Source organism: Mytilus edulis, chromosome 4 (assembly GCF_963676685.1).
Source record: "Mytilus edulis chromosome 4, xbMytEdul2.2, whole genome shotgun sequence".
NCBI lineage: Eukaryota > Metazoa > Mollusca > Bivalvia > Mytilida > Mytilidae > Mytilus > Mytilus edulis.
Window position 1 is genome coordinate 94638192 of NC_092347.1, and position 27999 is coordinate 94666190.

The window sequence follows — 27999 nt, forward strand, 5'->3', positions numbered from 1 at the left end:
CGTTAAATAATCAAGAATTTCTCAATATACTGCCGAAATTTATCCCAAGGAAGTTACTTTAAATAAATCAAATTTATTCGGTAATAACTGTCCTTTCCTTGATTTAGATATTTCGGATTGAAACGGGAAACTCCGCACTAAAATTTACGACAAAAGAGACGATTTTTCGTTCCCTATTGTTAATTTTCCATTTTTAGATGGTGATGTTCCTTTGGCACCATCTTACGGTGTTTATATTTCATAGCTCGTTCGCTATGACCGTGTCTGTTGTGACGTTTTTGATTTTAACGAACGCAATCTATGTATTACTGGTAAATTATTAAACCAGGGATATCGTTACCATAAATTACTTAAAACCTTTAAAAAAAAAATCCATAAATATAAAGATTTGGTTTTGAACTTTGGTTGTAGAAAACTTATTTCAAACGGGATAGCACATCCTCATTTTTACGGAAATGTTGTTAACCGTCCCCTGAAATTTAGAAATGATCCACGTAAACGTGTCGCTCCTTTGAATAAACTTATTCTAAAAGGTTACCTATTCATCACTGTAATTATAAGATCATTGAATATTGTTTTTATTGGTATAAATATTGATTTTGTTATCAGTAAATTAAGAGCTAACTAAATATTACTAGTATGTTATATGCATATAAATATTCATGGATCTGCAATCTGTCGATACCTGTAACGTGGCATTGCACAAGGTCATGTTTTTCTCTGGCTGTTTATGACGTCTTTACACTAAATCCATTGGATGTTGGATGTGTACGGATTGATAGTTTAGTCTTAGATGCATGATTTTTTTATTAGTTGTTAGTGGCTTTGAACTAGTTGTCAGATAACTGCGGGTACTCTCAGATCTGTTCATTGTGTCTTTTTGTGTCGGGATGTATAAGTACCCGGCCACGTTCACTTGTATTTTTGTCCATCTGATGAGTTAAGCATTTTCAACTGATTTTTATAGTTCGTTCTTATGTTGTACTGTTATACCACTGTCCCAGGTTAGGGGATGGTTGGCATCCCGCTAAAATGTTTAACCCCGCCATATTATTTATGTATGTGCCTGTCCCAATTCATGAGCCTGTAATTCAGTGGTTGTCGTTTGTTTATGTGTTACATATTTGTTTTTTGTTCATTTTTTTATATATAAATAAGTCCGTTAGTTTTCTCGTTTGAATTGTTTTACATTGTCTTATCGGGGCCTTTGATAGCTGACTATGCGGTATGGGCTTTGCTCATTGTTGAAGGCCGTACGGTGACCTATAGTTGTTAATGTCTGTGTCATTTTGGTCTCTTGTGGACAGCTGTCTCATTGGCAATCATACCAAATTTTTTTTTTTTTTTATATCAACTGAATCGGTGGTAACTTCTATTTCAAGTGCGATGAACATTCTTCCCAAGAAGCTCATGAAAAAATATGCATCCTACCGTATATCGCAAAGAAGATAAGCATTATTGTTTCCCTTGAGGATGCCGATTTGTTTGTTGAAAAAAAAACGATCGTTATTTTTAAGTTATCAATAAAAATATCAAGTATCTTGAGAATGAAAATTTCAGAGAATATTTAGTTGGAATTTGATGCTTCCAAAATAAACTTCAACGTGGACAACACCATTTGTAATACAATTTGTTTACGCTGAACATTCTTAAGATGTAGAAATGAGCAAACATGTGTTTAAAAACTAAATTTTAATGCTAGATGTCACAAACTAAATGAAAAAATAAACACCAATCTATTAACTTATAAATAAAGGTAACCACAGACAATGCAGCTATTTTAGTACATGCCTTAGGAACAAAAGTACACCATACGGTCCTTCCCGTCGTTTAACTGTAATTAATCACATAATTTGGCAAGGAACATATTTACCAATTTTTTTGGGTCTAAATCATATTATATAATGTTTATTATTAACAAAGGTGTATTTGTCATTAAAGACATGCGTTTTAACATCTACATCTAAATCCTTTTTGAACACCTATGCACTTGGGTAGGACTGGAAACATATTATAACGCCCTATTCATTCCATCAAAAACTTAACAAATGTAACTTTTAGACCATTCTAAAGTACTGTTTGTTTTGATAATGTTCATGCCTTAACAAATATGATACTACAACAAAATGCATTCCAGTGAGTATTTGTTTGCAAATAAAAAATGTATGTCCATGAAGAACGTTGCTTAGACTCTTTGCCTAACATTAATAAATGTGAAGAAAGTTTGTATATGGGTGAAACACAAATGAAAAAAATAAAGCTGATCCGTATGTGTAGCACAAATTTTCTAAAAAAAAAATTCTCTATTTTCATACCTCATCTGGGATAAGATATATATATCTTAACTTTTAATATACTTCACAATCATATCAATAATAATAATAACTCACACCATCTAATATGTCAGCAAATACCCTATAGTATTCTTATATACTATATTAATATGTTGTGAAATTTTAGGAATAGTTTTGAGGGCCCTCATGGGGTTTTTGATTATGTGATTACTTGGCCGTTTTTTTAATGATTATTTGATTATTAAGCCAAATATTTCATGATTATTTGATTACCTAGGACTGTATTTTTAGTTTATGATTATTTGATTACTAAAGATAAGCAAATATTTAATTATGTGATTATATTGGCAAAAAAATGGTGATTATGTGATTACTAGGACCCCCCCATGAGGGGCCTCAGTTTTGAACGTTTTTGATAGAAATTTGTTTATCTGATTTTTTAAATGTCCTCCGAAAATTTAGCATTGATTTTAAGGATGTATTCTTCTGACGTTTCAGTCTCGTTGAAATCTCTTTCTGGAATTATTTCCAAAACATGTGATACAAATGGAAAATATCAATGAATTTTAAAAACATTTTAATCAAACCTAACTCTGTGAAAAAGTTGTGTATTTACAATGAATAGTTTTTGAGGAATCTAGTTTTCAAATTTTACGACTAATCAAGTCAGTATTTTTAGCCAAAATTTTGAAAAAATGGGTGACGGATACAGAAAATGATTTTGCAAGTATCATGAACATCCCATATCATTTTTGTCTTTTCAAAAAAGTTGAAATAATATGCATTTTGTTCTTAAAACAGAGAAAAATCACAAATTTACAAAATTAACAGCATGGTAAATTTTACACAAAAAAGCATCGAAATATGATAAAACTTTCTTATATTAACACGTGACCTACCTATTCTTTTTTTAAGGAAATTTATTCAGATTGGTCCACTTCATCTTCATAGAAAGTATGAAAAAAAGTTTAATTGTGGAACTGTGATTTTTTCACGATGCCCAAAAATAGGCAAAAATCAACGAAAAATGGTAAAATCAACAACATTGGGCATTTTCAAAGGGCCGTAATAAAAAAAGAAGTAATACCATATGATTTTTCTTCCCCAAATGATTTTTTACATTCTTATAAAAAATCAGGTTAAGAAAAAAAGTTTAATGCTAGAAATGTTTGGTGCCTCAGAGGTGTACATCCTTAAGAGAGAGCTTGAATCTCCAAGAACTGATTTTAACTCTCAGAAAGTTATAATTTTCTTGTTATGTCTTGTACAGCGATTTTAAGGCAATTGATCTTCTATATAAGGATATGTGAGTTAATTCTTATATTACTACATTCAATGTTAACATAAAGATATTTACAAACTTACTAACACAAACTGATAACTGCACGTAAATAAATAAAAACAAAATATAACCATACACGTTGAGTTTCCTTTTTGCATACATTCTCAATCACAATATAAAAACTCTTTTGTTTACGATTGTTCTGCTATGATTCCCGAATTTTTTTCTCTCGAGTGAAATGATGTCGCAATTACTGAAAGTCTGTTGTGGTTCAAAATAAAAAAAATATCGACAAGAGGGACGAAAGATACCAGAGGGACAGTCAAACTCATATTAAAACATGATAAATACAAATACAGAATAAAAATAACTACCAACATTATAAATGATCGTTGTCTTCTGTGGTACTATATGCTCTCGACAAAGTCATAACCCTGTTAGGAATATCTTTTTGTGAATAATGGTCAAGCAATTCCTCTGTTGAACTGAACCACTGTTCTTTGTTGTCAATGCTAAGTCCACGTTGCTAAAAAATGAACACAGCCCATAATCATAGTGTTAGCGAATTGGTAACACATTAAGACTCCAAGCGTAACAACTAGTTGTTGGTGGAGAATGGTCATATAGATGGCATCCTTTAATTGAATATGTACATGTTATGTGACCTTAGATCTCAATTTATCATATTACACGTACACTACGAAATAAGGATGCTGCCAATAGATTTATCTTTATGCCGACGGATATAAGAACAATTTTGTTTGGGGAGGGGGTAACTTAAATTTGAAACTTTGATTTCAACATCAGTGAGGACCAGTCGACACTTTGAAATTTTCATTACATCTCCCTCTCTAAACTATACCAAAAGGGGAATCTATCTTTCGAGATTTCCAACCCCCGGTCTAACGTGACTGTTAGTCACATTATATAGGATAACAAAATAAGAATTTTTTTTTAAATCACGTTCTTTGCTATTGTTTTACACAACAGAGCACTTCGTCCCTTCACAGCACCTCTTTGAGCAGGAATTTCAATATTAACAAATACGTACATAAAAGGAAAAAGCTGCAAATGTCATAATAAAACGCCCTTATTTATAGTACCAGGAAAAAATATTGAAAAACATGTCTGCATTTTCAAAGATAAAACTCGAGTAATTGCTTTTTATTTGAGTTAAATCGACTAAATAAATGTTTTTTAATTCGTTTATCATTTTCATCCGGTAATAACACATTCGAGAAAAAAGAAACCTGCATTTAAAATTTAAAAACATTTTTGTTTAGAGGCCAGCTGATGCACGCCTCCGGGTGGGGGAGTTTTTCGCTGTATTGAAGACCCATTGGTGGCCTTCGGCTGTTGTCTGCTCTTTCGTCGGGTTGTTTTGTTTCTTTGACACATTCCCCATTTCCATTTTAATTTTACTTGTTTGTTTGTTGTTCAATTTAGAGGTAGTACACATTTAGAAATATATGCCAAAATCTATCCATTGAAAGACATAAGTTTTTACGATATATTTCTCTTAGTAATATTTTCTTCGTTCAATGAACTTCCTTCTTAAGAAGTTTGTCTTTCTACAACATGAAATTTGGATTCTTTTAAATGGAGTTAAATATTTTGGATGATCTCGAACGTTATCTTTGACGAATTGCTGAAGTGAAAAGTTTGTGTCAAACAACATAGACGGAAGGCCATGTTTCACTGCAGCAACTCTTACCACCTCATTAAAATTCCACTTATTTCAACGATTATTGAATGCAAATTTCTATCCATAACATTACAGATTACATTTGACTTCAGAAATATTTGTTTTGAGATTTCTACGGCACGATTTCTCAATCCGATCCGTTTATAATAAAAACTCACATGGGTTGTAATAACATGTACTCAGTCCAGAGAAAAAATATAATAGATAATGCTTCGAAACAATATTCACATAATAATTAAGCTCTTAACAAAAGGTAAGACGAACACTTGAAAAGCTTTTCATAAAACTTTTTTTAATTCCATTTGGTCCTTTATACCCCAAGAAAGCATTAACCAAGTATAATGATTGCACACTTAAATGAAAAATATGATACGTTCTTACTTTAAATTGTGAACATATTGTTTATGTGCTAAGATCTCAACCAATGGAAAGTTGATTTTAGAAGAATAGGATGTTCTTCATAATATCCATCGTGTATATGTTTGCAGGCAGCCGTTAAATGTTTAATGTATACTGGTTCCAAAACCTCTGGTCAAGTATAATGGCGAAAATATGTGTCATGTGCGCTGAATTATATAGCCTACGTATAAGGCTGCCAAATACAATATGCAGTCATTATTTTAAAATTATAATCTAATAAAATAATTATGTTACCTTATTGTATATTTTGTATTCCTTTATTCCATCATCTGTTTTTACAGACAGCACCTTCAAAAAGTAGGTATAATAAATTAGACTTAAGCTGTTCTTGGTCATTAGAAACTTTTTTTAAATACATGCAGCTAAACCATATGAATTGTTATCATTCATATGTGTGTGTCTGTCAGATGAAAAACTATATATACAGAAAGTTGATAGCAATATGGCCTTCACTTCTAGAGCAGGATTATTACTTTTGTCCAATTTAGATTTGAAAGGTCTCATGTTTTGTTTTTGTTTTCTTTCTGTATACCTGGCAAGTTTGTCTAGGAATTTTGTATCATATATATATATGTTCCTTTCCACTATGTTTTCAGTATAAAGCACTTGTTACATTTATCAAAACAGAACTTTTTTCTAGGTTTCATATAATGAAGTTGAATCATAAAACTTAATTGTTCAATTAGTTATCCTTGGAATTAGTTAGCTCAAGGTTAGGGCTAATAATATCTTATTCATTTCAACCGTATATATTAAATTTAAAACAATACTTATTATACAATAATTCATCATAGATACAAGAGTTATTGTTTGTACGTCAGACGCACGATTCGTCTACAAAAAGGCCCGAATGGAAAATAAGTGTTGATATTACCTCTTGATTGTCTTGTCGTGATTTCCGAACAAGAAAAGTTCCAACTGACATTTCATCCAATATTCTACAAAAATAAATACCTGATATTGATATGATACGGGCTATGTTCTACTCATATATATTTTATGATGGTATGATACTAAATCACTAACGGGAAAGATTGTGCTTGATATTCATATAATGAAGACATAATCGGTCTGGAGCTGGCATGTCAGTCACTGCTAGTTGTCCATAGTTCATTGATGTTGGTCATAATCATTTTGCTTATTATCTTTTATTTCATATTCTGACATTGAAATCGGACTCCTTTTAAACTGTGCGTATTGATGTGTGTTTGTTTATTCTACATTCGCTAGAGGTATAGGAGAAGGTTTTGATCTCACAAAACATGCGCAACCCCTCCACATTTTTGCGCCTGTCCAAGGTCGTGGTGATACATCCAAAATTTGTATTTAAACGGTGAAACTAATTTGGATATTGAGTTCTAATTGTTGCACTGTTTGTAAGCAAACTTGATAGAAAAATAGAATAAAACAAACAAATGTAATAGCAAAAAACATTGTCCTACTGTTTCACCTTATGATATGGTTATGCTATGTTTAAGGGAAATTAGTGATCGTTTACATCAGATTATGTATGTACATATTGAAAAATAAGTTTTAACGCTAAATATTTGGTTATTAGCTGTACACCTACCAAAGTCTAAGTGTGCAAATAGTGAAACAGGGACTCAATATCCGTGTAGACCTCCTGATGTCATTCAAGTTTTCACAGCGGTTTGTATAGTGCCATTGCCAGTTTTCTGTGTCCTGATTTATGGACTATCATCTGTCTATTTTTTCTTCTATTTTTTCATTATGATTTCTATCCGTTTTTCTTTTTGTTTTTTTTACATTATTTTCTCATAAAGTGATTTGAGATTAATATGAAACAATCTCAAAAACTGTATACTTTTCGTAACTTTTTCAGAAACTGATATTAAATTAATATTTGTTATGTCAACAATCTTATTATTACTAAACAAATATAAACGTTGGTTGATTAATTTTGACCGTTAAGCCTGTTATGAATACATACCCTTCAACCTGAGTTCTGTCACTGCTATTAATACATACCCTTCAACCTGAGTTCTGTCACTGTTATGAATACATACCCTTCAACCTGAGTTCTGTCACTGTTATAAATACATACCCTTCAACCTGAGTTCTGTCACTGTTATGAATACTTACCCTTCAACCTGAGTTCTGTCACTGTTATAAATACATACCCTTCAACCTGAGTTCTGTCACTGCTATTAAATTCAAACTCAGATCTAGAATATCTTAATTTCTACAAACAAATATAATATATAACATAGTGTAGTAATATAATACATAACATAGTGTAGTTTAGTTTTTCGATTTATAAGATATAAGAAGATGTGGTATGATTGCAAATTAGACAACTTTCCCTATAAGTCACAATTTGTAAAAGTAAACCATAATAGGTCAAATATATATAAGAAGATGTGGTATAATTGCAAAATGAGGCAACTCTCCATAGGAGACCAAAAGACACAGAAATAAACAACTATAAGTCACCATAAGACCTTCAACAATGCACAAAGCCCATACCGCATAATCAGCTATAAAAGGCACCAAAATGACAAATGTAAAACAATTCACACGAGAAAACTAACGGCCTAATTTATATACAAAAAATTAGCAAAAAACAATTATGTAATACATTGAACAAACAAACGACAACCACTGAATTACAGGCTCCTGACTTGGGACATGAACAAACATACAGAATGTTGCAGGGTTAAACATGTTAGCGGGATCCCAACCCTCCCCAAAACTGGGGCAGTTGTGTAACTTTTCAACGAACTATAAAAATCAGTTCAAAAACGGTCTTCAACATGGAGCCTTGGCACACACAAAACAGCAAGCTATAAAGGGCCCCAAAAATTACTGGTGTAAAACCATTCAAACAGGAAAACGGTTTAATCTATATAAAAAAGCTCTTATAAACCACACCAACAAACGACAACCACTGAACATCAGGTTCCGGACTGAAGACAGGTGTTAACAAACGCAATTATCTTGAAACGCAAAAGTGTTAAATGAACTATAATCAAAAGTTCCATTTATAGTTCTAAATAAAAAGAAAAGTTTACTTTCCACTTTTGTTTTACTTCATATACATATATAGTTGCTACTTGAAAAAAGTGCGGAAATGCTCAGCACTTGATAAGTTATAAGTCATATTTTATGTAATGCATTGATTGCTAATAGGTTACCTTAATATTTGACTGTGGTTTCTGTGGCACCTTTGGTTTGATTGGTTCAACAAGACGAGGTGTTCTTTCTTTTGGTACATTGGGTGGAACAGCTGCAAACATTATTATATGATTCATTATGGAATACTATAAAGGTATAAATTTCTTTTTCTCAACTTGAAATACTATATACAAAATAAAAGTTAAATACATATGTTTGTTTGGCTGATGTCCATTTTACACACAAAAGTCAAAATGTTAGAATTTAGATGATTTCTTTCAAATGACACAGAAATTACAAACTTAATACATCAGAGTATAGGGTATTAAAAGCGTAGTTGAGTTTATTATGGTATGAGGAAAAAGGTATTCCTGTTAAACATTAAAAAGTTTATAAGAATGAGACCGTAATTTGGCACGTATTGATTGTCCCTTATCGTGTTCATTATTGTCACACAAACCTGGCAGAGCTCGACTAACTAAAGCCTCCTCTGGTATCGTATCATAGTCACTTAAGTCGTCTTCATCGTCTAAAAACAAAGATATTTAAAATGTTTGCATACAATAATTTCTCCGCATAAATAAATTCCTTAATATAAATTGGTTTGACTTATTTTGTTTAGACTCTTAGACGAGAACTTTGTTGTCAATTAATAAGTTAGAAATCAGGTATTTGCTCTGACGGAATGACAGATCAAAGATTTTCATTTTGGCTTAGAGATATGTTGTGCAGATGCATGTTTTAGTCCTCAGGCATTTAAAAATTGGCTGTCAGAGGATATTTGTGCTATTTAACAATTTGATCCTCTTTCTATCATTTAAAAAAATTAAAAGCTTTAAAAAAATCTTTCAGAACATCAATATTCAACGTATATACCGTAATTACCCGAATTTCGTTAACAAAAATTATATTAGGCAATGTAGAGTGTTATAGAGTCCCAATAGCAATTTGCGTTATACTCATTCACAATATTAAGTGTGTTACCGTCTTCTGGAGGCGATGGAGGAGGACGCCTGCCTGCTGTAGCTGTGTTTTCATTTTTGTCTTTTTCGTTTGATTTATTGTCCTTTTCATTTGGTTTATTTTCCTTTTCCTTTTTCTTTTTTTCATTATTTTTCGACTTTTTAACTTGTTTTTTGTCTGGTTCCCGGTACGTGTGTGCTGGTTGTACCTGTACTGGTGTCTCTAAAGAAACATATTCGTCTTGATCAAAATCACTAGAAATAAAGAAATGTTTTGTTTTTATTCAAATTGGTCCATATTAATGTCCATAGGGGTTCTTTAATATGTCAAATCTTACCAAGTATTTACCGTTTTGATTCTTGGCCCGATTTTGAAATTGGTACACATTAAGGTTAACAGGGTCAAAACTTAATCTTTGTTTGGTTTTAACAAAAACGAAATCTTGCGATTCTTTGATGTGCTGAATCTGAACATGGTTTTTCTAGTTTGAATAATTTTACACTAGTATTTTGGGGGGCCCTCAAAGCTCCGTGTAGAAGACATACTTTGCCTAATTATGTTGTTTTTCTTTTACAAATTGTGACTTGAGAATTGACTCATTTCCACTCATACCACATCTTTTTATATCTATGTATCAAGATAGACGCTTTTGAGCCCAGTTTTAAAGTTGGTCCACATCGGAAAAAACGAATGTATGTTTGATTTCAACAAACATTGAAAATACGTGGTTCTTAGATGCTGAATCTAACCGTGTAAGTTAGATTTTGGATATTGTGTCCCGTTATCAGATGGGTACCACATTTAGGTTCAAAGGGTTCAAAATTACACTTTGTTTGATTTCTTGAGGTTCTTTGGTATGCTGAATCTAATCATGTATTTAGATTTGGGATATTGGACTGTCCATCATTCAGAAACCTTTGTTGTGTCGAATATTTTATTACAATCCAGATTCAGAATTGTATCAAGTTTGAATGTAAGGTCCATACTTGCCACAACTGTTCATGAGCAATATATTTTCTATTAAATTCTTTCACATTTTTCATTTTTTATGGCTAACAATATGGATTGGTTTTTTTGGTTATGAAGTACCTAACAGAGCCGTATATATAACCATGGTTAATTTTGTATAAAGTTAATTTACCATTGAGAGAATTGCAATTTTTAATTTACCTTTTAGATAATTGCCATGTTAAATTACCTTTGTAAATGAGAAGAGCCGTGTACTGCTTCGTCCATTTCCTTTCTTATCTTTTGGAACCAAACCTTCAAAATATCATTTTATGATGTATTTTCATTGTTTGATGCTGAACATAATATGACTTATTAACACTTCCTTTAAAACAAGCTGTTCAAGTCAAGAGCAGCAATACCTTTAAGTATATGAGTTATTTATGAATTATTTGTAATTTGATTTTACTAGTTTTAAGTGTAACTGAGTGTGTAATTGTGTGAACTTTTATTTTGTATTGGGGCGAATCTGTAGAGTTAAGCTCTTCCCAAACCTGTGATAGTAGTGTAACATCAAGAACAAACTGTAAATATCAGTTTGAAAAGAATTCACTCATCCGATCGACACGCAGCACAAACACATGCCCTGTAAACCCCATTTATATTATTAGTTCTATTTAAAATACAAAAAAATCAAATGCTTCAAGAGTTTAAGAATGACCATTAAAAATACCTTTCTTTCTTCATCAGTTGAGGAGCAAAATGTTAAGAATTTCTGAGGTGAGCTCTCGTTCAATGGTACGAGTTGAAACTTCATCCTTGTTCTTCTGTCGTTGTCTTGAAACCTTTGGATCCTTTTAATCAAATATATTAAAACCATTCAAAAATTTGTATTTATTTATGTTGCGATTCCCCTCCTTCATTTCATTAATTGGTTCCATCTTATTCTATTAATTTAATATGTGTATCATTATATGTAGGTAGCCGCAAATTGATATTTGATATAAATGTTTTGAAGGGGAGGAAACTATGATACTTCCACTTATTCTTGATTACGAAATTTTAAAATAAAATCGTATAAATAGTACCTTGTAAAGTCTGCTAAAGAAAAGGCTTTAAGAGGTGATGTGGCATATTCGTCTTTGTATAAATACATGCATCCTTCACATAAAACAACAAAACGCTGTCTCCCTAAAAAATAACGGGGATATTTACATCCTTTCATGATTTTTCTAGTTCCATATTAAAGATGGTTTTTCTAGTTATATATTAAATAGTGATTCAAGTTTCCTTGGGTCTGCTCTCTTATACAACAACAAAATGAATATATCTTTTAATATACTTGTCAAATTTCTCTTTCGTCTCTATTTGTAAAGTGTTTATCAATTCCTTATTCGTAAATTCAGGATTTCTTTTAAATTTCACAATTATAATTAAAGCCACAGTGAAAAAGAAAATTAAATGATAAAACAAACTTTAAAGAAATCTTTCCAACTGAAAACCTTAAAAGAGAACCAGTAAAAATTCATCTACTTGCATTTAACTGCTTCTCTGAAAAATGGTTTGAAAATAACAGTTCTTTTGACAAATTTCTCTAAACTTCCTTCATAACGTAGAAATCCATGATGATTGGTAGTGTTAAGGGTTGATATATCTTGTGCACCTATGGAGGAAAAAGGCTGTTGTTAATGCGTGCAGGAGACACTAACAAAAGGCACAGCTTATGCTGAATATAGAAAGTGTTGCGTTATATGTTATGCTAGCAGAGTTTAAATAACTGGTCATTCATACAATATTTTATGTAGGCTCTGCTTTTATTACAGGGACTAAAAGTGTAATGTAATATGCGTTATAAATCAAATGAGAAGTCATTTGTCCAACTGCTAAGAATGATCTGATGAAAAAACATAGACATGCAATGGAAAGGAATACAATAATCGTTTTTTCCTTATAGTTGATGTGCTTCCCTCCGTTTTAGTTTTAACCCAGATTTGTTTTCTCTCAATCGATTTATGAATTTTGAACAGCTCTATACTACTGTTGCCTTTGTTTATCTATGTTTTCACTGCTTTCGAATTGTTTTCTATCAAAATACTACAATTTTTAGTAAACAATTGCATACCTATAGTAAAACGAGGCTCTGTTATTCTATCTTCTTCCTCCTCTTCCATCTTCCATCATTTATTCTTGCTTAATTACATCTGTAATTTAAAAAGGCTCACACTTGAGGAGCCAAACATTTCTAGAATAAAACTTGTTTCCTTAACCTGATTTTTAGGTTTATATGTGTTATTTGAAAGTACCCGATTTTAAATTATTTTTATTTTTATCAATTTTTGACCTTTTTGGGGCCTTTTTTCAACTTCTTTGTTATAAAGCATTGAAAAATTACATATCTAAGAAGTTTGAAAAGAAAAATTGATATTGAATGTTCATATTTATGGTAAAATCACTTCTCTTTACCGTCAGCCATTTTCTCAAGATTTTGCAGATGACACCGGATTGGTTATAAAATTATGAGTTTTATTACTCAAAAAGTACTCATTGTAAGTACACAATTTTTCACAGCTTTTCAGCTTGATAATAATACTTTTTAATTTCATTAATATTTTTCCCTTTTATCCCATATTTTTGAAATCATTCTAGAATGATGTTTCTTCGAGACTAACACATCAGAAGAATAAATCCTTTCTTCACCATTTCTTGGATATCTTTTCGACATATGCCAATTGCATAGGAGGTTACTTGAGGTATTACTGACCACATATATTTGGAAAAAAGTACCTTGATGATAAGAAATTAAAAGACATCTTTCAGAACTAATACTGATATTTTTATGATAAATTTTATTGGGGAAAAATAACAATTCTCATAAACATTTGACCCATATCCCAGTGTTTTTCTCTTTAATCAAAAGTTTGGAAACTCAAATCATATAACTTTGAATACATTTAAACCAAAAGCCTAGATGAAACATCCAAGCTCTGTTAACCTTTACATAAGGGCATTTCAAAATTATTTTAGTTTTTAGAAAGAAAAAAGTTCATCTTTTTTAGGCTCACTCCGCACGGAGATTAATTTAATAATACACCCTCTCTTTCAAATTTCCTGGAAAGGCCCCTGCTCGGTAGTTATACATCCCACCATTGCTCTATACTGCTATGGTCATTTTTGTATTCTTGTCTTTTCATTTCTGCTTATACACTTTGCCTATAAAGTGTGTACATGTAATTTTTTATTTATTTTTGTTGAGATTGTACTTTGTTTTATAGTGATTAAGATTATAACACCATATTGACTGATCTTGTTTTGCTCACACATTGTAGTAAATATAATTGAATTATATGCGATTGTCATAGAAAAAAGTTAAGTCAAAACTACCGAACTCTGAGGAATATTCAAATCGGGTAAATCCTTTTCACAAATGGCAAAATCAAAAGCTCAATTACATCAAACGAATGAAAAACAACTGAGCTCATTCCAAACTTAGTACATGCATTTCCTCATGGATTAATAAAATTGAGAATAAAAATGGGGAATGTGTCAAAGAGACAACAACCCGACCAAAGAGCGGAAAACAGCTGAAGGCCACCAATGGGTCTTCAATACAGCGCAACTCCCGCAACCGGATGCGTGCTTCAGCTAGTCCCTAAACATAAATGTGACTAGTTTAGTGATAAAAGACGATATACTAAACTCCGAAATATATAAAAAGAAACTAGAATTAAAAATCATACAAGAATACAGGTCAGAGGCTCAAAATTCGGCGAGGAAAAAGAGTCTTAAAAGTCTTAACCCTCCCCTATATCTAGCTCTAGCCAATGTAAAAAACAAATAAACAACAATAACACACACATACATAAACCTGGTTTTATATCTAATTAAATTAAAACCTCTCAATTGTATAAAAAGAGGGACGAAAGATATCAGAGGGACAGTCAAACTCATAAATCGAAAATAAACTGACAACGCAATGGCTAAAAATGAAAAGGACAAACAGACAAACAATAGTACACACGACACAACATAGAAAACTAAAGAATAAACAACACGAACCCCACCAAAACTAGGGGTTATCTCAGGTGCTCCGGAAGGGTAAGCAGATCCTGCTCCACATATGGCACCCGTCGTGTTGCTTATGATATCAAAAATCCGGCAAATAGTCTAATTTGGTAGGTCACATTTATGAAAGGGAAGGGTATTGTAGTTACGACGTAACATATCCGATATCATGTGAATCGGCTATTCCATAACGGTCAACCAACTCGTGATGGCGACCGTAAAAATTTACGAAGAGATGATTTCAACTTCACCATTTAGAACAAGATTTAATAGCTTCCTTGTGAGCAACAACCCTCTATCAAGAAAATCATGATAGGAAATGCAAGCAAGGGAATATCGTATCAATTGGGAGATATACCCTTATGAAATTTAAAATGTTGCTGCAGCATTGCCGCAGCGTTGCGGCTTTAAAGCAGCAACCTAATCAGGTTGCCAGAGGATTGTTGCCGGAGTAGTGCCGGATGATGCTGCTAGCGGCATTGTTCTGGCATCATTGCGACACTAATTCCTTTCAAATTTAATGAGCACCACAATATAGCCAGAAAATTTGATGATGTCATTTCCTGCGTTTTTAGCTATTCCCTGTACTAGTGTGTTAGAAATCCACCATGTTGCTTGTGATTATAATTGTATTGAAGAATTTGGTGTTCTAGCTGGATTTTTTTTTTGGAAGATTTGAAGACTTGTAAGTGAACTCATATCAAGTAATTGCATGTATAGAAAAGATCAATCTTGCATTGTGTATTTCAATAACATGGCCTCATCTATACATGTATCGGTGAAGTTTGTGTTGGTTTATTTTGCAGCAGTTTAATTGCATACTTGTAGTTTGTTAAATAACACAATATTATTTGCTAAACTTGGGGCACATTAAAAATTTTCATTATTTTTTATGAAGATACCGCTGACATTTATTTTATGTGCCTGTGCATACAAATTTATAATGCATGAATGCATGTCATATATATGCATTGACAACTTGTTTTTGCCGGCACAATACATTTTATACAAAGCACGGCCTATTCGCATGTTTTGTCACTAAAATGATGCAAGAATATAGCCGTATTAGCGCCGCAACAGCGCCACAATCATAATGCCAGAAAACTAATTTGCATACGAAATGCGCTATAGCCGCATCAGTGCCGCAACATGATGCAAGAATATTGCCGCAACGGTGCCAGAATATAGCCGCAATTATGGTGCCAGAAAACTAATTTGCATACGAAACATGCTATCGCTGCATCGAAGCCGCAACAGTTTGCAGCAACAAAGCCGCAGCATATCCATACTGCTGCCGCAACTATGTGCCAGAGGGCTTATATTTCCATAAGGGTATACACCGTATGCAGGTGCTGCTGGAATATTGCCACTTAGAAATGGAAAGTTCACAATTGGAAAGCTTAAATCATCTCTTTTGTCGTAAAATTTTGTTTTCAATCGACCCTCATTATCAATTTCTAGATGTAAGTCAAGATATGAGGCCGACTTAACTATATCTGTTGTATCCTTTATCCCTAGTTCAATGGGATAGATGCGTTTGACATAGTCACCAAAATTTGAATTATTTAGAGAAAGAACATCATATGTATAGCGGAAAGTAGAGTGAAAGGATATTGCTAACTTCTTATCTTTCTTCCTAAGAAGTTCCTGTATGAAGTCAGCAACATAATAGTAAAGAAACAAGTCGACAAGAAGAGGGACACAACTCGTTCCCATTGGAATGCCGATAGTCTGTTGAAAAACACGTCCTCCGAACGTAACAAATATGTTGTCAATCAAGAAATAAAGCATCTTGATAATTAGATATAGGAAGATGTGGTGTGAGTGCCAATGAGACAACTCTCCATACAAATAACAATTTAAAAAGTAAACCATTATAGGTTAAAGTACGGCCTTCAACACGGAGCCTTAGCTCACACCGAACAACAAGCTATAAAGGGCCCCAAAATTACTAGTGTAAAACCATTCAAACGGGAAAACCAACGGTCTGTCATTTTCAGAGATTTTTTTGTTTGAATCAGAGTGATCCTTTACAAAGTAGGATTTATCCCTTCCTAAGACAAGATACTTGTATCTTCGTTGGCCATTCTTTTTTATGAAAAAAAAAACAATGCCAAATCTTTCAATTTGTCTTTTAGTTTGGAATGTGGAATACTTGTATAAAGTGTAGAAAAGTCAAATTTGTTAATACTATTACGAGATGAAAGAGAGTTAGATTGTATGTACTCTAAAAGATCTTTGGAATTTTTAAGTATCCACATCTGATTCACGCCACATCTAGAATAGGCAGTTTCACAATAACTTTGAAGTCCGTCTTTGATTGCTGATAAAATAGATGTTAATAATTTAGACAGAGGTTTCGTGGAGCACTTGGAAGACCCAGCAATATACCGTTGTTTGTAAGGACACTTATGCAGTTTAGGAATCCAATACAGTGATGGAAGATCCAGTTCATCATCTTTGGTTGAATTTCCAAAGGAACATAGAACAGACATATGATTTTCCAGGATTTCCTCTTTGGTAAGTGTCGTGAGGGTATATGTCGGGTTTCCAGATGAATTGTCAATACCTAATTCGTTTTTCAAGCAAATATACAGTCACATATAAATTCCATTATAAATTGACAACGATGTGTAAACAAAACAAACAGACATTCTAGGTAAAAATGTCAAAAATAGAGGTACAGCAGTTAATATTGTGTTATAATCTTTATCACAATAAAAACAAACAAATGTGTTAACAAAGAAAAACAAATGGCATATAGACAAAACACATAGGTAAAAATGAAAGGCAATAATACAAATAATGATCAAAACACAACAACACATAGCCGGAATGTATGAGTGCCCAGCCATACCAAATGATATTACTAAAAATAAACTAAACAGTTAAGGTTAATAATTTAAAAAGACAAATAAAAGAACTATAACATGTACTTACGATGTAAAAATATCAGTACCTAGATTATATACTTCAAGACAACGATGTATTATTAGTGAAGTTAAAACGGAATATTCACCAATACGGTATTGGTATCTTCCAATGTTGTTTTTTTTAGAAAAAGAACAAGACGTCCTGGTTCATCACCTTTCTGATTAGAAACTGGTATTGTTTATTAAGTCTTGGTAGCTAGCTATACATCAGGTTTACTCCATCATTTTCTACATAAGAAAATGCCTGTACACAGTCATTTATTTTCCGTTCGTTTGATGTGTTCGAGTTTTTTGATTTTGCCATCAGATAAAGGACTTTCCGTTTTTAATATTCCTTGGAGTTCGGTATTTTTGTTATTTTATTTGATACTACAACCAAAATCTCTCGGGATATAAAAGTGTAACCACAGCGTATAGACTAAGTGAAAGTCACAAATCTGAAGTTTACTAATTCCAATGTGCGTGGTACAAACTTTAGATTACACTTTGTTCGGTAGGAGACCAAAGTATAAGGACACAAAAGATGATATCAAAACAAAAAGCGCCTTACTTGTCTGAGAGTAACATACTCAAACGATAGAAAGAACAAATCAGACGATATGTTTTATGTAATAACAGGTCCCTTTCTGAACGCTCGTGAAGAATTTCTACTGTGTTTCTTAAAATGCCCAATATCTATAAACACATTCATCGTAGTCTTTGTTTACCTATACAAACTTACAAGATACCAAGGTGTAATTGATGTACCGATTCAAATAAAAAGTTCTCGTCAATGATTATTGATAACTAATATCAATATTAAATCAAGGAAGGTATCAAATGTCGGAGGTGAATGAATCCTAACAAGGAAGCTATCATATGTCTGGAGCTGACAACTTACAACCGCCGAGATATTGTCCTTGAAATGTTTAGAGAAGTGTTTAGTGATGTATGTGAAAGAGTAATGTTAGCAACAGATTGTCATGATACTTACAACAAAACTGACATGATACGGGTACCGTCGGCGTTGGGTTATTTTTCGGTAGTGTACATTATATTAAACCCACTTCCTGATTTAAACTATTTATATAGGTCTATTCAACAGAACTATTTAAATATATTAAATACGTAAAATGTCAACAAGACAGGTGACATTATTAGATTACGTCACATACCATATCGGGTAGATATACCTTTACTTTAAAACTATCAAATTTCAATTCTAATTTGATCTCAATGATGTGCAACAAGTATAAATGATAAAAAAAAATATTGCTGTTTGCTTATGATACAAGGGGTGGGGTCTGATTCACGTTAAACACAAAAAGAAACGTACATGCTACGGTTTAAATCTCGGGATATTATAGTTCTGGTTTGTAAGAACGGAGATGATCCTCGAGGGAGATATATAGATTACATTTAAACTGTCGTATTTAGAGTAGTAAGAATAATTATATCGTTTTCAGTATCTGCGAAGATTCATTGCAACGATATTTTTTACAAAAGGTTATAGCTTTATTTGTACAGGTCTGTGTTTTTCTCGTCTAAATTATCTGTATCTTCGAGTAGAGACCTTTATCTTACCAGATTGTTATTCTGGGTTCTTTTATCTTTTGCCATTCCACTCACCGTGATTTGTGAATATAACATAAATTTAAAAAAGTACTTAGGATTTTCTTATCCCAGGCATAGATAACCTTAGCCGTATTTGGCACCACATGTTAGAATTAGGGTCACCAAAGATCTTTAACTTTGTACGTGTTAGGCTTTCTTTACTATTTTGATCTATCTGAGCGTCACTGGTGAGTCTTATGTAGACGAAACTCACGTATGGTGTGTTAAATTATAAGCCATGTACCTATTAGCATGTCAAAATGTCCTATTGTAATGTGTATTTGTGTATTTCTTTGACTTGTATGTTCTTGCATTTATTTGTACTGTAGTCCTGTCATGCAATGTTGTCATTTCAATGTTATATTTCACATTGTCATTAAAGCGCGAGGTGTGGCTTGCCACAAAACCAGGTTCAACCCACCACTTTTTTTCTTAAAATGTCCTGTACCAAGAAAATGGTCATTGTTATATTACAGGTCGTTTCTGTGTGTGTTACACGTTAGTTTTGTGTTTCTGTTTGGTCGTAGTTCTCCTCTTTAATTTGATGTGTTTCCCTCAGTTCTAGTTTGTAACCCGGATTTTTTTTTTCTCTCAATCGATTTATGAATTTCGAACAGCGGTGTACTACTGTTGCCTTTATTTATTAAGAGCTAAAACACTAGCTTAACCCCCTTTCCCCTTTTTCCCACTTCCGTAGATGTCTTTGAACCTGTCTCCCATGTCAGGATCGTTGTCATAGGTGGTCTTAACTACACTAATATTTTGTATGGGAATTGGATGGTGATGGTAGAGCTTTGTATATCTTTTTACCTTTTGCCAACTTTTGTTAACGACTCTTTTAGTATAGTGCCTGTATTTTTAGTCTTTTTTTTTTATATTTTTTTTTATTTGTTATTTGTTTGATATCTAATTAATGTGAATCCCATATATTTTGTTAAGGGGTAAATTCAGTAAAAAATCTCCCATTGACTTTAATGCTTATCTATGTGTGGAAATAAATTTATACCTGATTTACCTTTAGAAATTAAAAACTTTCATATATCATTCATGAAAGTACAAATGTAGCCCTATCTTTTGCAACAATAAAAACATAGGGTCATGCGGCATTTTTGGGCATTCACATGGCCTTGTTTACAAACAATGTAGATTCGCACTGAATTCCTATACTGACCCCCATTACTTTTCAACCCTGTAGGGAAAAAAATAGTACATTCAGCATTTATTTTCTTATTTTTTTCAACTCTAGTTTTGATCCATCTACCATAAAATATTTATTACAAACATTATCTACCAATCAGAAGAGCACATGACTTCACTTTTAGACAGAAAGCTCTCCCTCAAATGGGCGGTCCCTGATGACGTATATTTATTTACTGAATTTACCCCTTAAGGTGGTACCTTACACTACAGGGAGATAACTCTGTAAAATCAGCTAAACGTTTTAATCACGTTGTATTGTTAAGGAAATATTAAGCTTCTCAACGATCAAAATCAGTGTCTGTCAAACTGCAATATATCCAATGAAATTATTCAGGCCGAGAAAGTGTGTGGTTCAAGTTTTTTTAAATTTTTATAATTTTGTCAATGGGCCAAAGTTAATATTTTGTAAAAGTTTTATGACAATTAGAAGATCCAAATTAATTTTAGTCTAGGTGTTTGATTCCACCTCAAGTTTACGAATTTGTGATTGTGGCTGGAGGAAACAAACCCCTCTCCAAGACACGGGAAAAACTACGTTGCTTTTTGCTTTTTTCTATTCTAAATTTATGTTTCAACTTCATTTGTGCCAACTTTATTTTTTTCCCATGACATGTAAAAGAGAGAGTTCACTTTGTCATATTCGATGATTGCTTGATTGATTGTCAATCAACAGTTGTAATACAAATATCAACATTTGGTTAAGGGAACCCATACATTTATTTTGTGCAATTTCGATTTCTGCCTGGCATATCTGTACTGAGAAAAATTCAAACAACTTAGAACATTTTGCAAGAAAAGTTGAATAAGGACCTTAAAAAGGTTTTTTTGGGGAAGACCATTCAAGCTTTTACCAACAGTTGTTAAAAAGGCTTATCCACTTGTATTTTTGTCCATCTGATGAGTTAAGGCAGCAACCATTTGATTTTCTGGGGGGGGGGGGGGGGGCTATGGTTTTTTTTGGAAAAAAAAGTTTGTTTCCATTTTTTGGAGAAAAAAATAATTTGTTTTTGATTCTGAGAAAAAAAAAATGTTTGTTTCACCCTCAGCTGCCATTAATGTAATGCCTTTTTCAACTGATTTTTATAGTTCGTTCTTATGTTGTACTGTTATACCACTGGCCCAGGTTAGGTGAGGGTTGGGATCCCGCTAACATGTTTAACCCCGCCACATTATTTATGTATGTGCCTGTCTCAAGTCAGGAGCCTGTAATTCAGTGGTTGTCGTTTGTTTATGTGTTACATATTTGTTTTTCGTTCACTTTTTTACATAAATAAGTCCGTTAGTTTTCTCGTTTGAATTGTTTTACATTGTCTTATCGGGGCCTTTTATAGCTGACTATGCGGTATGGGCTATGCTCATTGTTGAAGGCCGTACTGTGACCTATAGTTGTTAATTTTTGTGTCATTTTGGTCTTTTGTGGACAGTTGTCTCATTGGCATTCATACCACATCTTCTTTTTTATATTAGATGTATTCACTACATTTAAGATCTTACTACAGTTTAAGCCTGTTTAGATGTGAAGTTTTAGTTTGAGAACTATTTACACCACTGAGTCAATGCCACTGATGGTGGACGTTTCGTCCCCAATGGTATCATTAGCACAGTAGTCAGCACTTCGGTGTTTACATGAATATCTGTTTTATGGTCATTTTTATAAATTTACTGTTTGCAAAAGTATGAATTATTCGAAATACTCAGCATTTTCAGTCATAAATGCTCTTAAACTTTGTACTTGTTTGGCTTTCTAACTATTTTGATCTGAGCGAAACTGACGAGTCTTATGTAGACGAAACGCACGTCTGCCGTATTAAATTATAAGCCTGGTACCTTTGAAAACTATTAGTAGTGTTTTGCATGTATTTCAATATGCCTTTGCTGGATCTAAATAAAGGCAACAGTAGTATACCGGGTTGAACCTGGTTTATTTGCTAGCCAAACCTCCCGTTTTATGACAACGTAAGCATTGTTATATATGCTGTTTATATATTGTAATATATGCTGTTTATATATCTTATCTGCATGCTCTCTGTTTTAATTTTATGTTCTATTACATGTGAACCAAATAAAAAAAACAACGTTAGAACATAAAAAAGTGATCACAAAAATACTGAACTTCGAGGAAATTTAAAACAGAAAGTCTCTAATCAAATGGCATAATTGCTTCGGTGGCTGCCAACTTGTAAATCATACATTCATAAAGCCTATATGATGCCATTACAAAATATATTCAATGAATATCTTTGTCCTCAATCAGCAAAGGTATATAATTTGGTTTAATATTTCATACTAGCAACATGCATTCCCTAGAGCAACATGAATACCCTAGACTAACACGCATATTCATGAGCAACAAGCTTACCCTAAAGCAACACGCATTTGCTAGAGAAACACCCATATTCCTAAGCAACTCTCATACTATAGAGCAACATGCATTCTCTAAAAGGGCAACATGCAAACACTACAGCCTCACGCATGTACAAAAATTGCATTTCTTACACAGATAAACACGCATATCCTAACGCATCATAAATTATCTAGAGCAACTCACACACCCTATAGCAACACGCATACCTTACAGCAACGCACATACCCTACAGCAACACGCGTACCTTAGAGAAGCTCACATTACCTACAGCAACACGGATACCCTATAGCCACACGCATACCTTAGAGCAACTCACATACCATACTGTAACAGTAACACGCATACCTTAGAGCAACTCACATACCCTATTGTAACAGTAACACGCGTAACTTACAGCAACTCACACACCCTATAGCAACACGCGTACCTTAGAGAAACTCACATACCCTACAGCAACACGCGTACCTTAGAGAAAGACACATACCCTATAGCAACACGCGTACCTTAGAGAAACTCACATTACCTACAGCAACATGTGTACCTTAGAGAAACTCACACACCCTACAGCAACACGCGTACCTTACAGCAACTTACATGCCCTACAGCAACATGTGTACCTTATAGCAAAATTCATTCCTGAGCGATACACTTGGCCATGAACAACGCGCAATATGCACTTCCTAGGGCAACACGCATACCTAAGAACAAAATGCATACCCTACAGAAACATATGCATTCCGTAGGACAACACGCATACCTTAGAACAACTTGCATATCTATAAATGACATGCATACCTAGAGCAGAGCATACGCATATCTATTAGCAACACGCATACCTTAGAGCAATATATATTTCCAGGAGTAATATACGTACCCTACAGCAACTCGCGCACCTTATAGCAACGTACATTCCTTACAGCAATACACTTGGCCATGAACAACTTATAACCACAAGAGCAACATGCACTTCCTAGGGCAACACGCATACCCTAGTACAACATGCATTCCCCTGGACAACACGCATACCCTAGAACAACTTGCATATCTATGAATAACGTTAAAACATGGAACAAACGCATATCCATGACCAACACGCATACCTTAGAGCAACATATATTCCCTTTAGTAATATACGTATCCTACAGTAACACGCATATCCTAGAGCAACAGGGAGTCCCTAAATTAATACTTATATCCATCATCAACACCCTTACCCTAGAGCAACATGCATCCCCTAGAGCAACATGCATCCCTAGAGCAACATGCATCCCCTAGAGCAAAACCCATACATTAGAGCAACACGCATTTCCTATAGCACCACCATGCACCTACTTCGCTAACCCTTAATAGCAACGCTTTGCTACTTACACGAGATATTCTAAACTTGTTATTGTAATTGAAAAGTTATTTTCTAAAGAAATCGTGTTAAAACAACCATTCAAATTATTAATTGTATATTTTCAAAACGTCAACAAATGTATTTTCCGCCGTCATCCTTTACTCTTACAAAAGTATTACTCGCGTAAAGACTGTACAAATGAATTAGCTTGATCCGCAATTTGTATTCATATATTGATGCAAAACAATGAAAAAAACAGCAGGATAACATAATTTATCAATCACTGTAATTCTCTAGAAATTCATTTTTTGTAACAAATTTTAATAAAACTGTTTTTAGCGCATGTATACCAAATACGTTTATATGTTTTTATCATATAAATGTTTAACGACCCTCATATATCACTGTCTATGTGTATTAATACTTCAGTGTCAGTTATCATATGGGTTGAATGACACACAAAAAATAACTTTTCCAAGTCAAAGGTTTTTTGCAACGTATTTTTCTTTTCAAAAGTTAAGCATGTGTAAGCGCTCAACCATCACTTTACCTCGGATTAGTGGTGCAACAGCACAACATCAAAAGAACCATCAGTTGCAATTGGCTTAACTACCATGATCGATACGAGACATGCAAACAACTTATTATTTGTTTTCCTTGATCAACATTTTCAATCTGTCGTCTAAAAGTATAACAACTAGTTGTTACACACTTTAACAAAAATAAACAAACTATATAAAACAATATTTATTGTATATAGAAATAAATAACAACATAAAAAAAATTGCAAAAAGTATAAAAATTTGACCGGGATTATTCAATAATGGCACAGCTATTTCATGTATGACACAATTTAAAGTACGTTTTCAATGTTTTATAACTGGTCGAATTTTCTTAGTCTATGAAAACTAGCATTCATGCTATGTTTTGGTTGAGGAGTAGGAAAATATATAAGTTCACAATCTTCATTAGATATTGTCCATTCTACATTTCTGACTAGTTCTACAATAAATAGTTTTAAAACTTGTTTTGCAAACGCTTGTCCTGGACATATTCGTTTTCCACCACCAAATGTATAGAATGGTATGTTGGAACTATTCTTTTCATTCCACCGTTCGGGATTAAAGCAAAGTGGATCTTCAGAAGATTTATCATTTTCTTGTGTCTCTCTGATTCCACAAATAACAGTCCAATCTTTTGGAATAGTATATCCCTGAAACACAAATTATTAATACAATGTAACAGTTGTCAAGTACGGTTTGCAAATAAGCAGTTTAAATGTGTTCAAAATAATTAACTTGATTAATATAATTTAATTGGACTTGCATTTATATAGAATTCTATAGATTCACATTTTGATAGATTTTTAAAAACTCATTATCTAAATAATTAAGAAAATTATAATATTGAAAACTTCGGTTGCCAAGTTTATACCATAATCGATACGAGAGTTCAAGAAATTATACTTGTTCACAGTGCTACCGAAGAAAGTAAAAAATAAAGCAAAGATTGAAATGGAGCAGTTTCAATGAACAAAAATCCTTATCTGATTGATTATTTTAAGTACTCACTCCAACCGAAAATTCCTCTATAACTTCTCTGTAGGCTCCGCCTATTGGGGGCAACACTCTTAGTAGTTCTTTCACAACTGTGTCCACATATTTTAAAGACTGTAGCTGCTTGTGATTGAGCGAGTCTGTTGAACCACTTGTAATTTCATTCTCAACTAACTCTGCTTTTATTTTTCTGACAACATCCGGGTGTTTGGTAAGCAGATAAACCGAACAGAAGACACTACTACTCGTTGTTTCGCTAGCATTCCACAAAAGTTCTAATACGCCATCGAGAAAAGCATCTTCATCGAAAGTGTCCTTGTCTAAGGATGCACCATAAGCTTCAAGTACGGCAGGAAATCTTCCCAAAGAACGATCTTTATTTGACAGTAATGCTTCCTTGAATAATACTTTAAGTTTTTCCTTTGATTTAAGAGCCTGAAATGTAGAAATTAATACTTGATTACATGAATTGTTTTAAAATATCCTTTAAATAATATATCAACTTATATGTCAAACATAATATTTAGAAAATATCAATTCAAACTGCTTTATGCAATGCATGTTTTCTTTTTCCTTTTATAGTTAATTTGTTTGTTTAATGAAGGAAAAAAACACATTTTTTCAAGTTAATATAATATATGTAGAACCAATTTTCCTTCTGATTTATCTAGACATATATATTTGCTATTCTTTTTATATGTCTCTGGTCATATAGCTTTTTCGTCTTTATGTATTTATACATCCTTTGGATTCGAGGTTTCCTGTTGAAGGTAAATCCAAGAGAGTGCTTCAGACGCATGGAGTTATATAAGATGTTATTTTCATTTTTGAGACGGCTATGAACATTAGAATACATTAAGTACAAAAAATCAAAAGTTTAAACGAACTATATACCACAATAAGTAAAAAATAAAGAAAAAATCTATAAAATAACAAACATACCTTATGAAAACCGAATCCTGGAATGTTGATAGGAATAGTAAACAAATTGCTTGTAAAGTCTTCATATAACGGAACCAATCTTTCCGTCATTGACTTGTCAATATCAGAGCTGATGAGAAATTTAGCTGCTATTTCGGTAATCAAAGTTTTAGTTTCCACATATAAATTAATTGATGAATGGTTGCACCAGTGTTGAAGTCTTTCCTTAACAAATTCAGACAAACCTGATACATGTTGGTTTACAAAGTCCGTCCTTAGAAACTGCATCAGATGTTTCTTCCTGTTATCATGTACCAGACCAGAAGAAAAGGTCAGACCATTGCAGCCAACTAGTTTTTTAATAGAGGTTGGGTATGACGATCTTACGATTTTATTTTCTCCATAGAGAATTTTCCTCACATTTTCTTTCCCAGTTACTCGAACGGTTGGTTTTCCAAACAAATGTGTTCTATAAATCTGGCCATATAGTGCTGCCTTTTCTTTAAAGAACTGTCCCTGCAAGTAATGAATAAAACTAAATTTCATTTCTTGTTTTTACAGACAATCATATCTGTCTACTTTTTTTTTAAATATATACATATAAATGTTTAAATATATACATATAAATGTTTAAATATATACATATAAATGTTTAAATATATACATATAAATGTTTATGGGATAAAAGCATTGGTTTGTCTTATTAGAAAAATACAAACTATCAAATAAAATAACGTTAATCCTTTCAACTAAATATTTTCAATCACGACCTAAATTTCAATTTGCAATAATAAATAACGAAAACAAAATAATGCTTACCTTTTTAAGAAGAAATTGAAAGGTTTCTCCGATAACGGGTAAACCATTTTCTCCAGGTGGTAAGTTGTTTTCTAGACATTGCCATGTGTGCTCTGTTTTCTTATCTTTCTTGTAGTAGTCTACTATAAGTAATACCACGATGATTATGATTGAAATCAAGTCTAGCATTTCGTCGTTATGTTGTTAAAATATTCCAACAGAAAATTATCAGTAATGCATTCAACGGTATGTAATAATATTGATACATTGTGATGCAAAGTTTCACTTTATATAGTAACGACCGACCAGCAGAAAATACGTCAATCCGTCAACATGTGTCATTCACCTTCGCACTAGTCAAATAAAATACAATAGTTTACATTTACTGAATCTAATTAACCTAAAGAACTGTCTTAGTGAACTTTTCTGACCCAAAGAACTTTACGTGCACCGGCACGATGACCTTGGCGATAAACTATGAATGT

General features: G+C 32.8%; 2 protein-coding genes across 3 annotated transcripts; both read right to left on the bottom strand.

Annotated features, from left to right (window-relative positions):
* Positions 1-1677: 1677 nt before the first annotated feature.
* Positions 1678-18897, bottom strand: LOC139521099 (SH3 domain-binding protein 2-like). 2 transcript variants are annotated; one of them, XM_071314372.1, is made up of 14 exons: positions 18716-18897; positions 12870-12948; positions 12285-12410; positions 11836-11938; positions 11481-11601; positions 10998-11062; positions 9821-10053; positions 9297-9365; positions 8857-8948; positions 7843-7904; positions 6576-6639; positions 5936-5989; positions 2703-4102; positions 1678-2477 (listed from the first exon to the last, which is right to left on the bottom strand). In XM_071314372.1, exons 2-13 carry the CDS (start codon positions 12916-12918, stop codon positions 3956-3958), a joined length of 1185 nt encoding a protein of 394 aa, XP_071170473.1. In that variant the 5' UTR covers positions 12919-12948; positions 18716-18897; the 3' UTR covers positions 1678-2477; positions 2703-3955. The 2 variants fall into 2 exon arrangements, with proteins under 2 accessions (XP_071170473.1, XP_071170474.1); XM_071314373.1 differs by lacking the exon at positions 12285-12410 and having other exon boundaries at positions 18716-18855.
* A 6076-nt stretch (positions 18898-24973) lies between these two features.
* LOC139521098 (cytochrome P450 26A1-like) lies at positions 24974-27844 on the bottom strand. The gene is made up of 4 exons (XM_071314371.1): positions 27536-27844; positions 26738-27232; positions 25811-26230; positions 24974-25452 (listed from the first exon to the last, which is right to left on the bottom strand). Exons 1-4 carry the CDS (start codon positions 27701-27703, stop codon positions 25114-25116), a joined length of 1422 nt encoding a protein of 473 aa, XP_071170472.1. The 5' UTR covers positions 27704-27844; the 3' UTR covers positions 24974-25113.
* Positions 27845-27999: the final 155 nt, after the last annotated feature.

Bases quoted from the DNA above. Each gene is read 5' to 3' on its own strand.
- LOC139521099 (XM_071314372.1), bottom strand. From the start codon at position 12,918: ATGGAAGAGGAGGAAGAAGATAGAATAACAGAGCCTCGTTTTACTATA. The intron at 9,366-9,820 runs GTAACACACTTA...CTTTGTTTTTAG, and splicing joins TCCATCGCCTCCAGAAGACG to ACGATGAAGACGACTTAAGT. The intron at 8,949-9,296 runs GTTTGTGTGACA...TAATGTTTGCAG, and splicing joins AGTTAGTCGAGCTCTGCCAG to CTGTTCCACCCAATGTACCA.
- LOC139521098 (XM_071314371.1), bottom strand. From the start codon at position 27,703: ATGCTAGACTTGATTTCAATCATAATCATCGTGGTATTACTTATAGTA. The intron at 27,233-27,535 runs GTAAGCATTATT...CATTACTTGCAG, and splicing joins TTCAATTTCTTCTTAAAAAG to GGACAGTTCTTTAAAGAAAA. The intron at 26,231-26,737 runs GTATGTTTGTTA...TCTACATTTCAG, and splicing joins CAGGATTCGGTTTTCATAAG to GCTCTTAAATCAAAGGAAAA.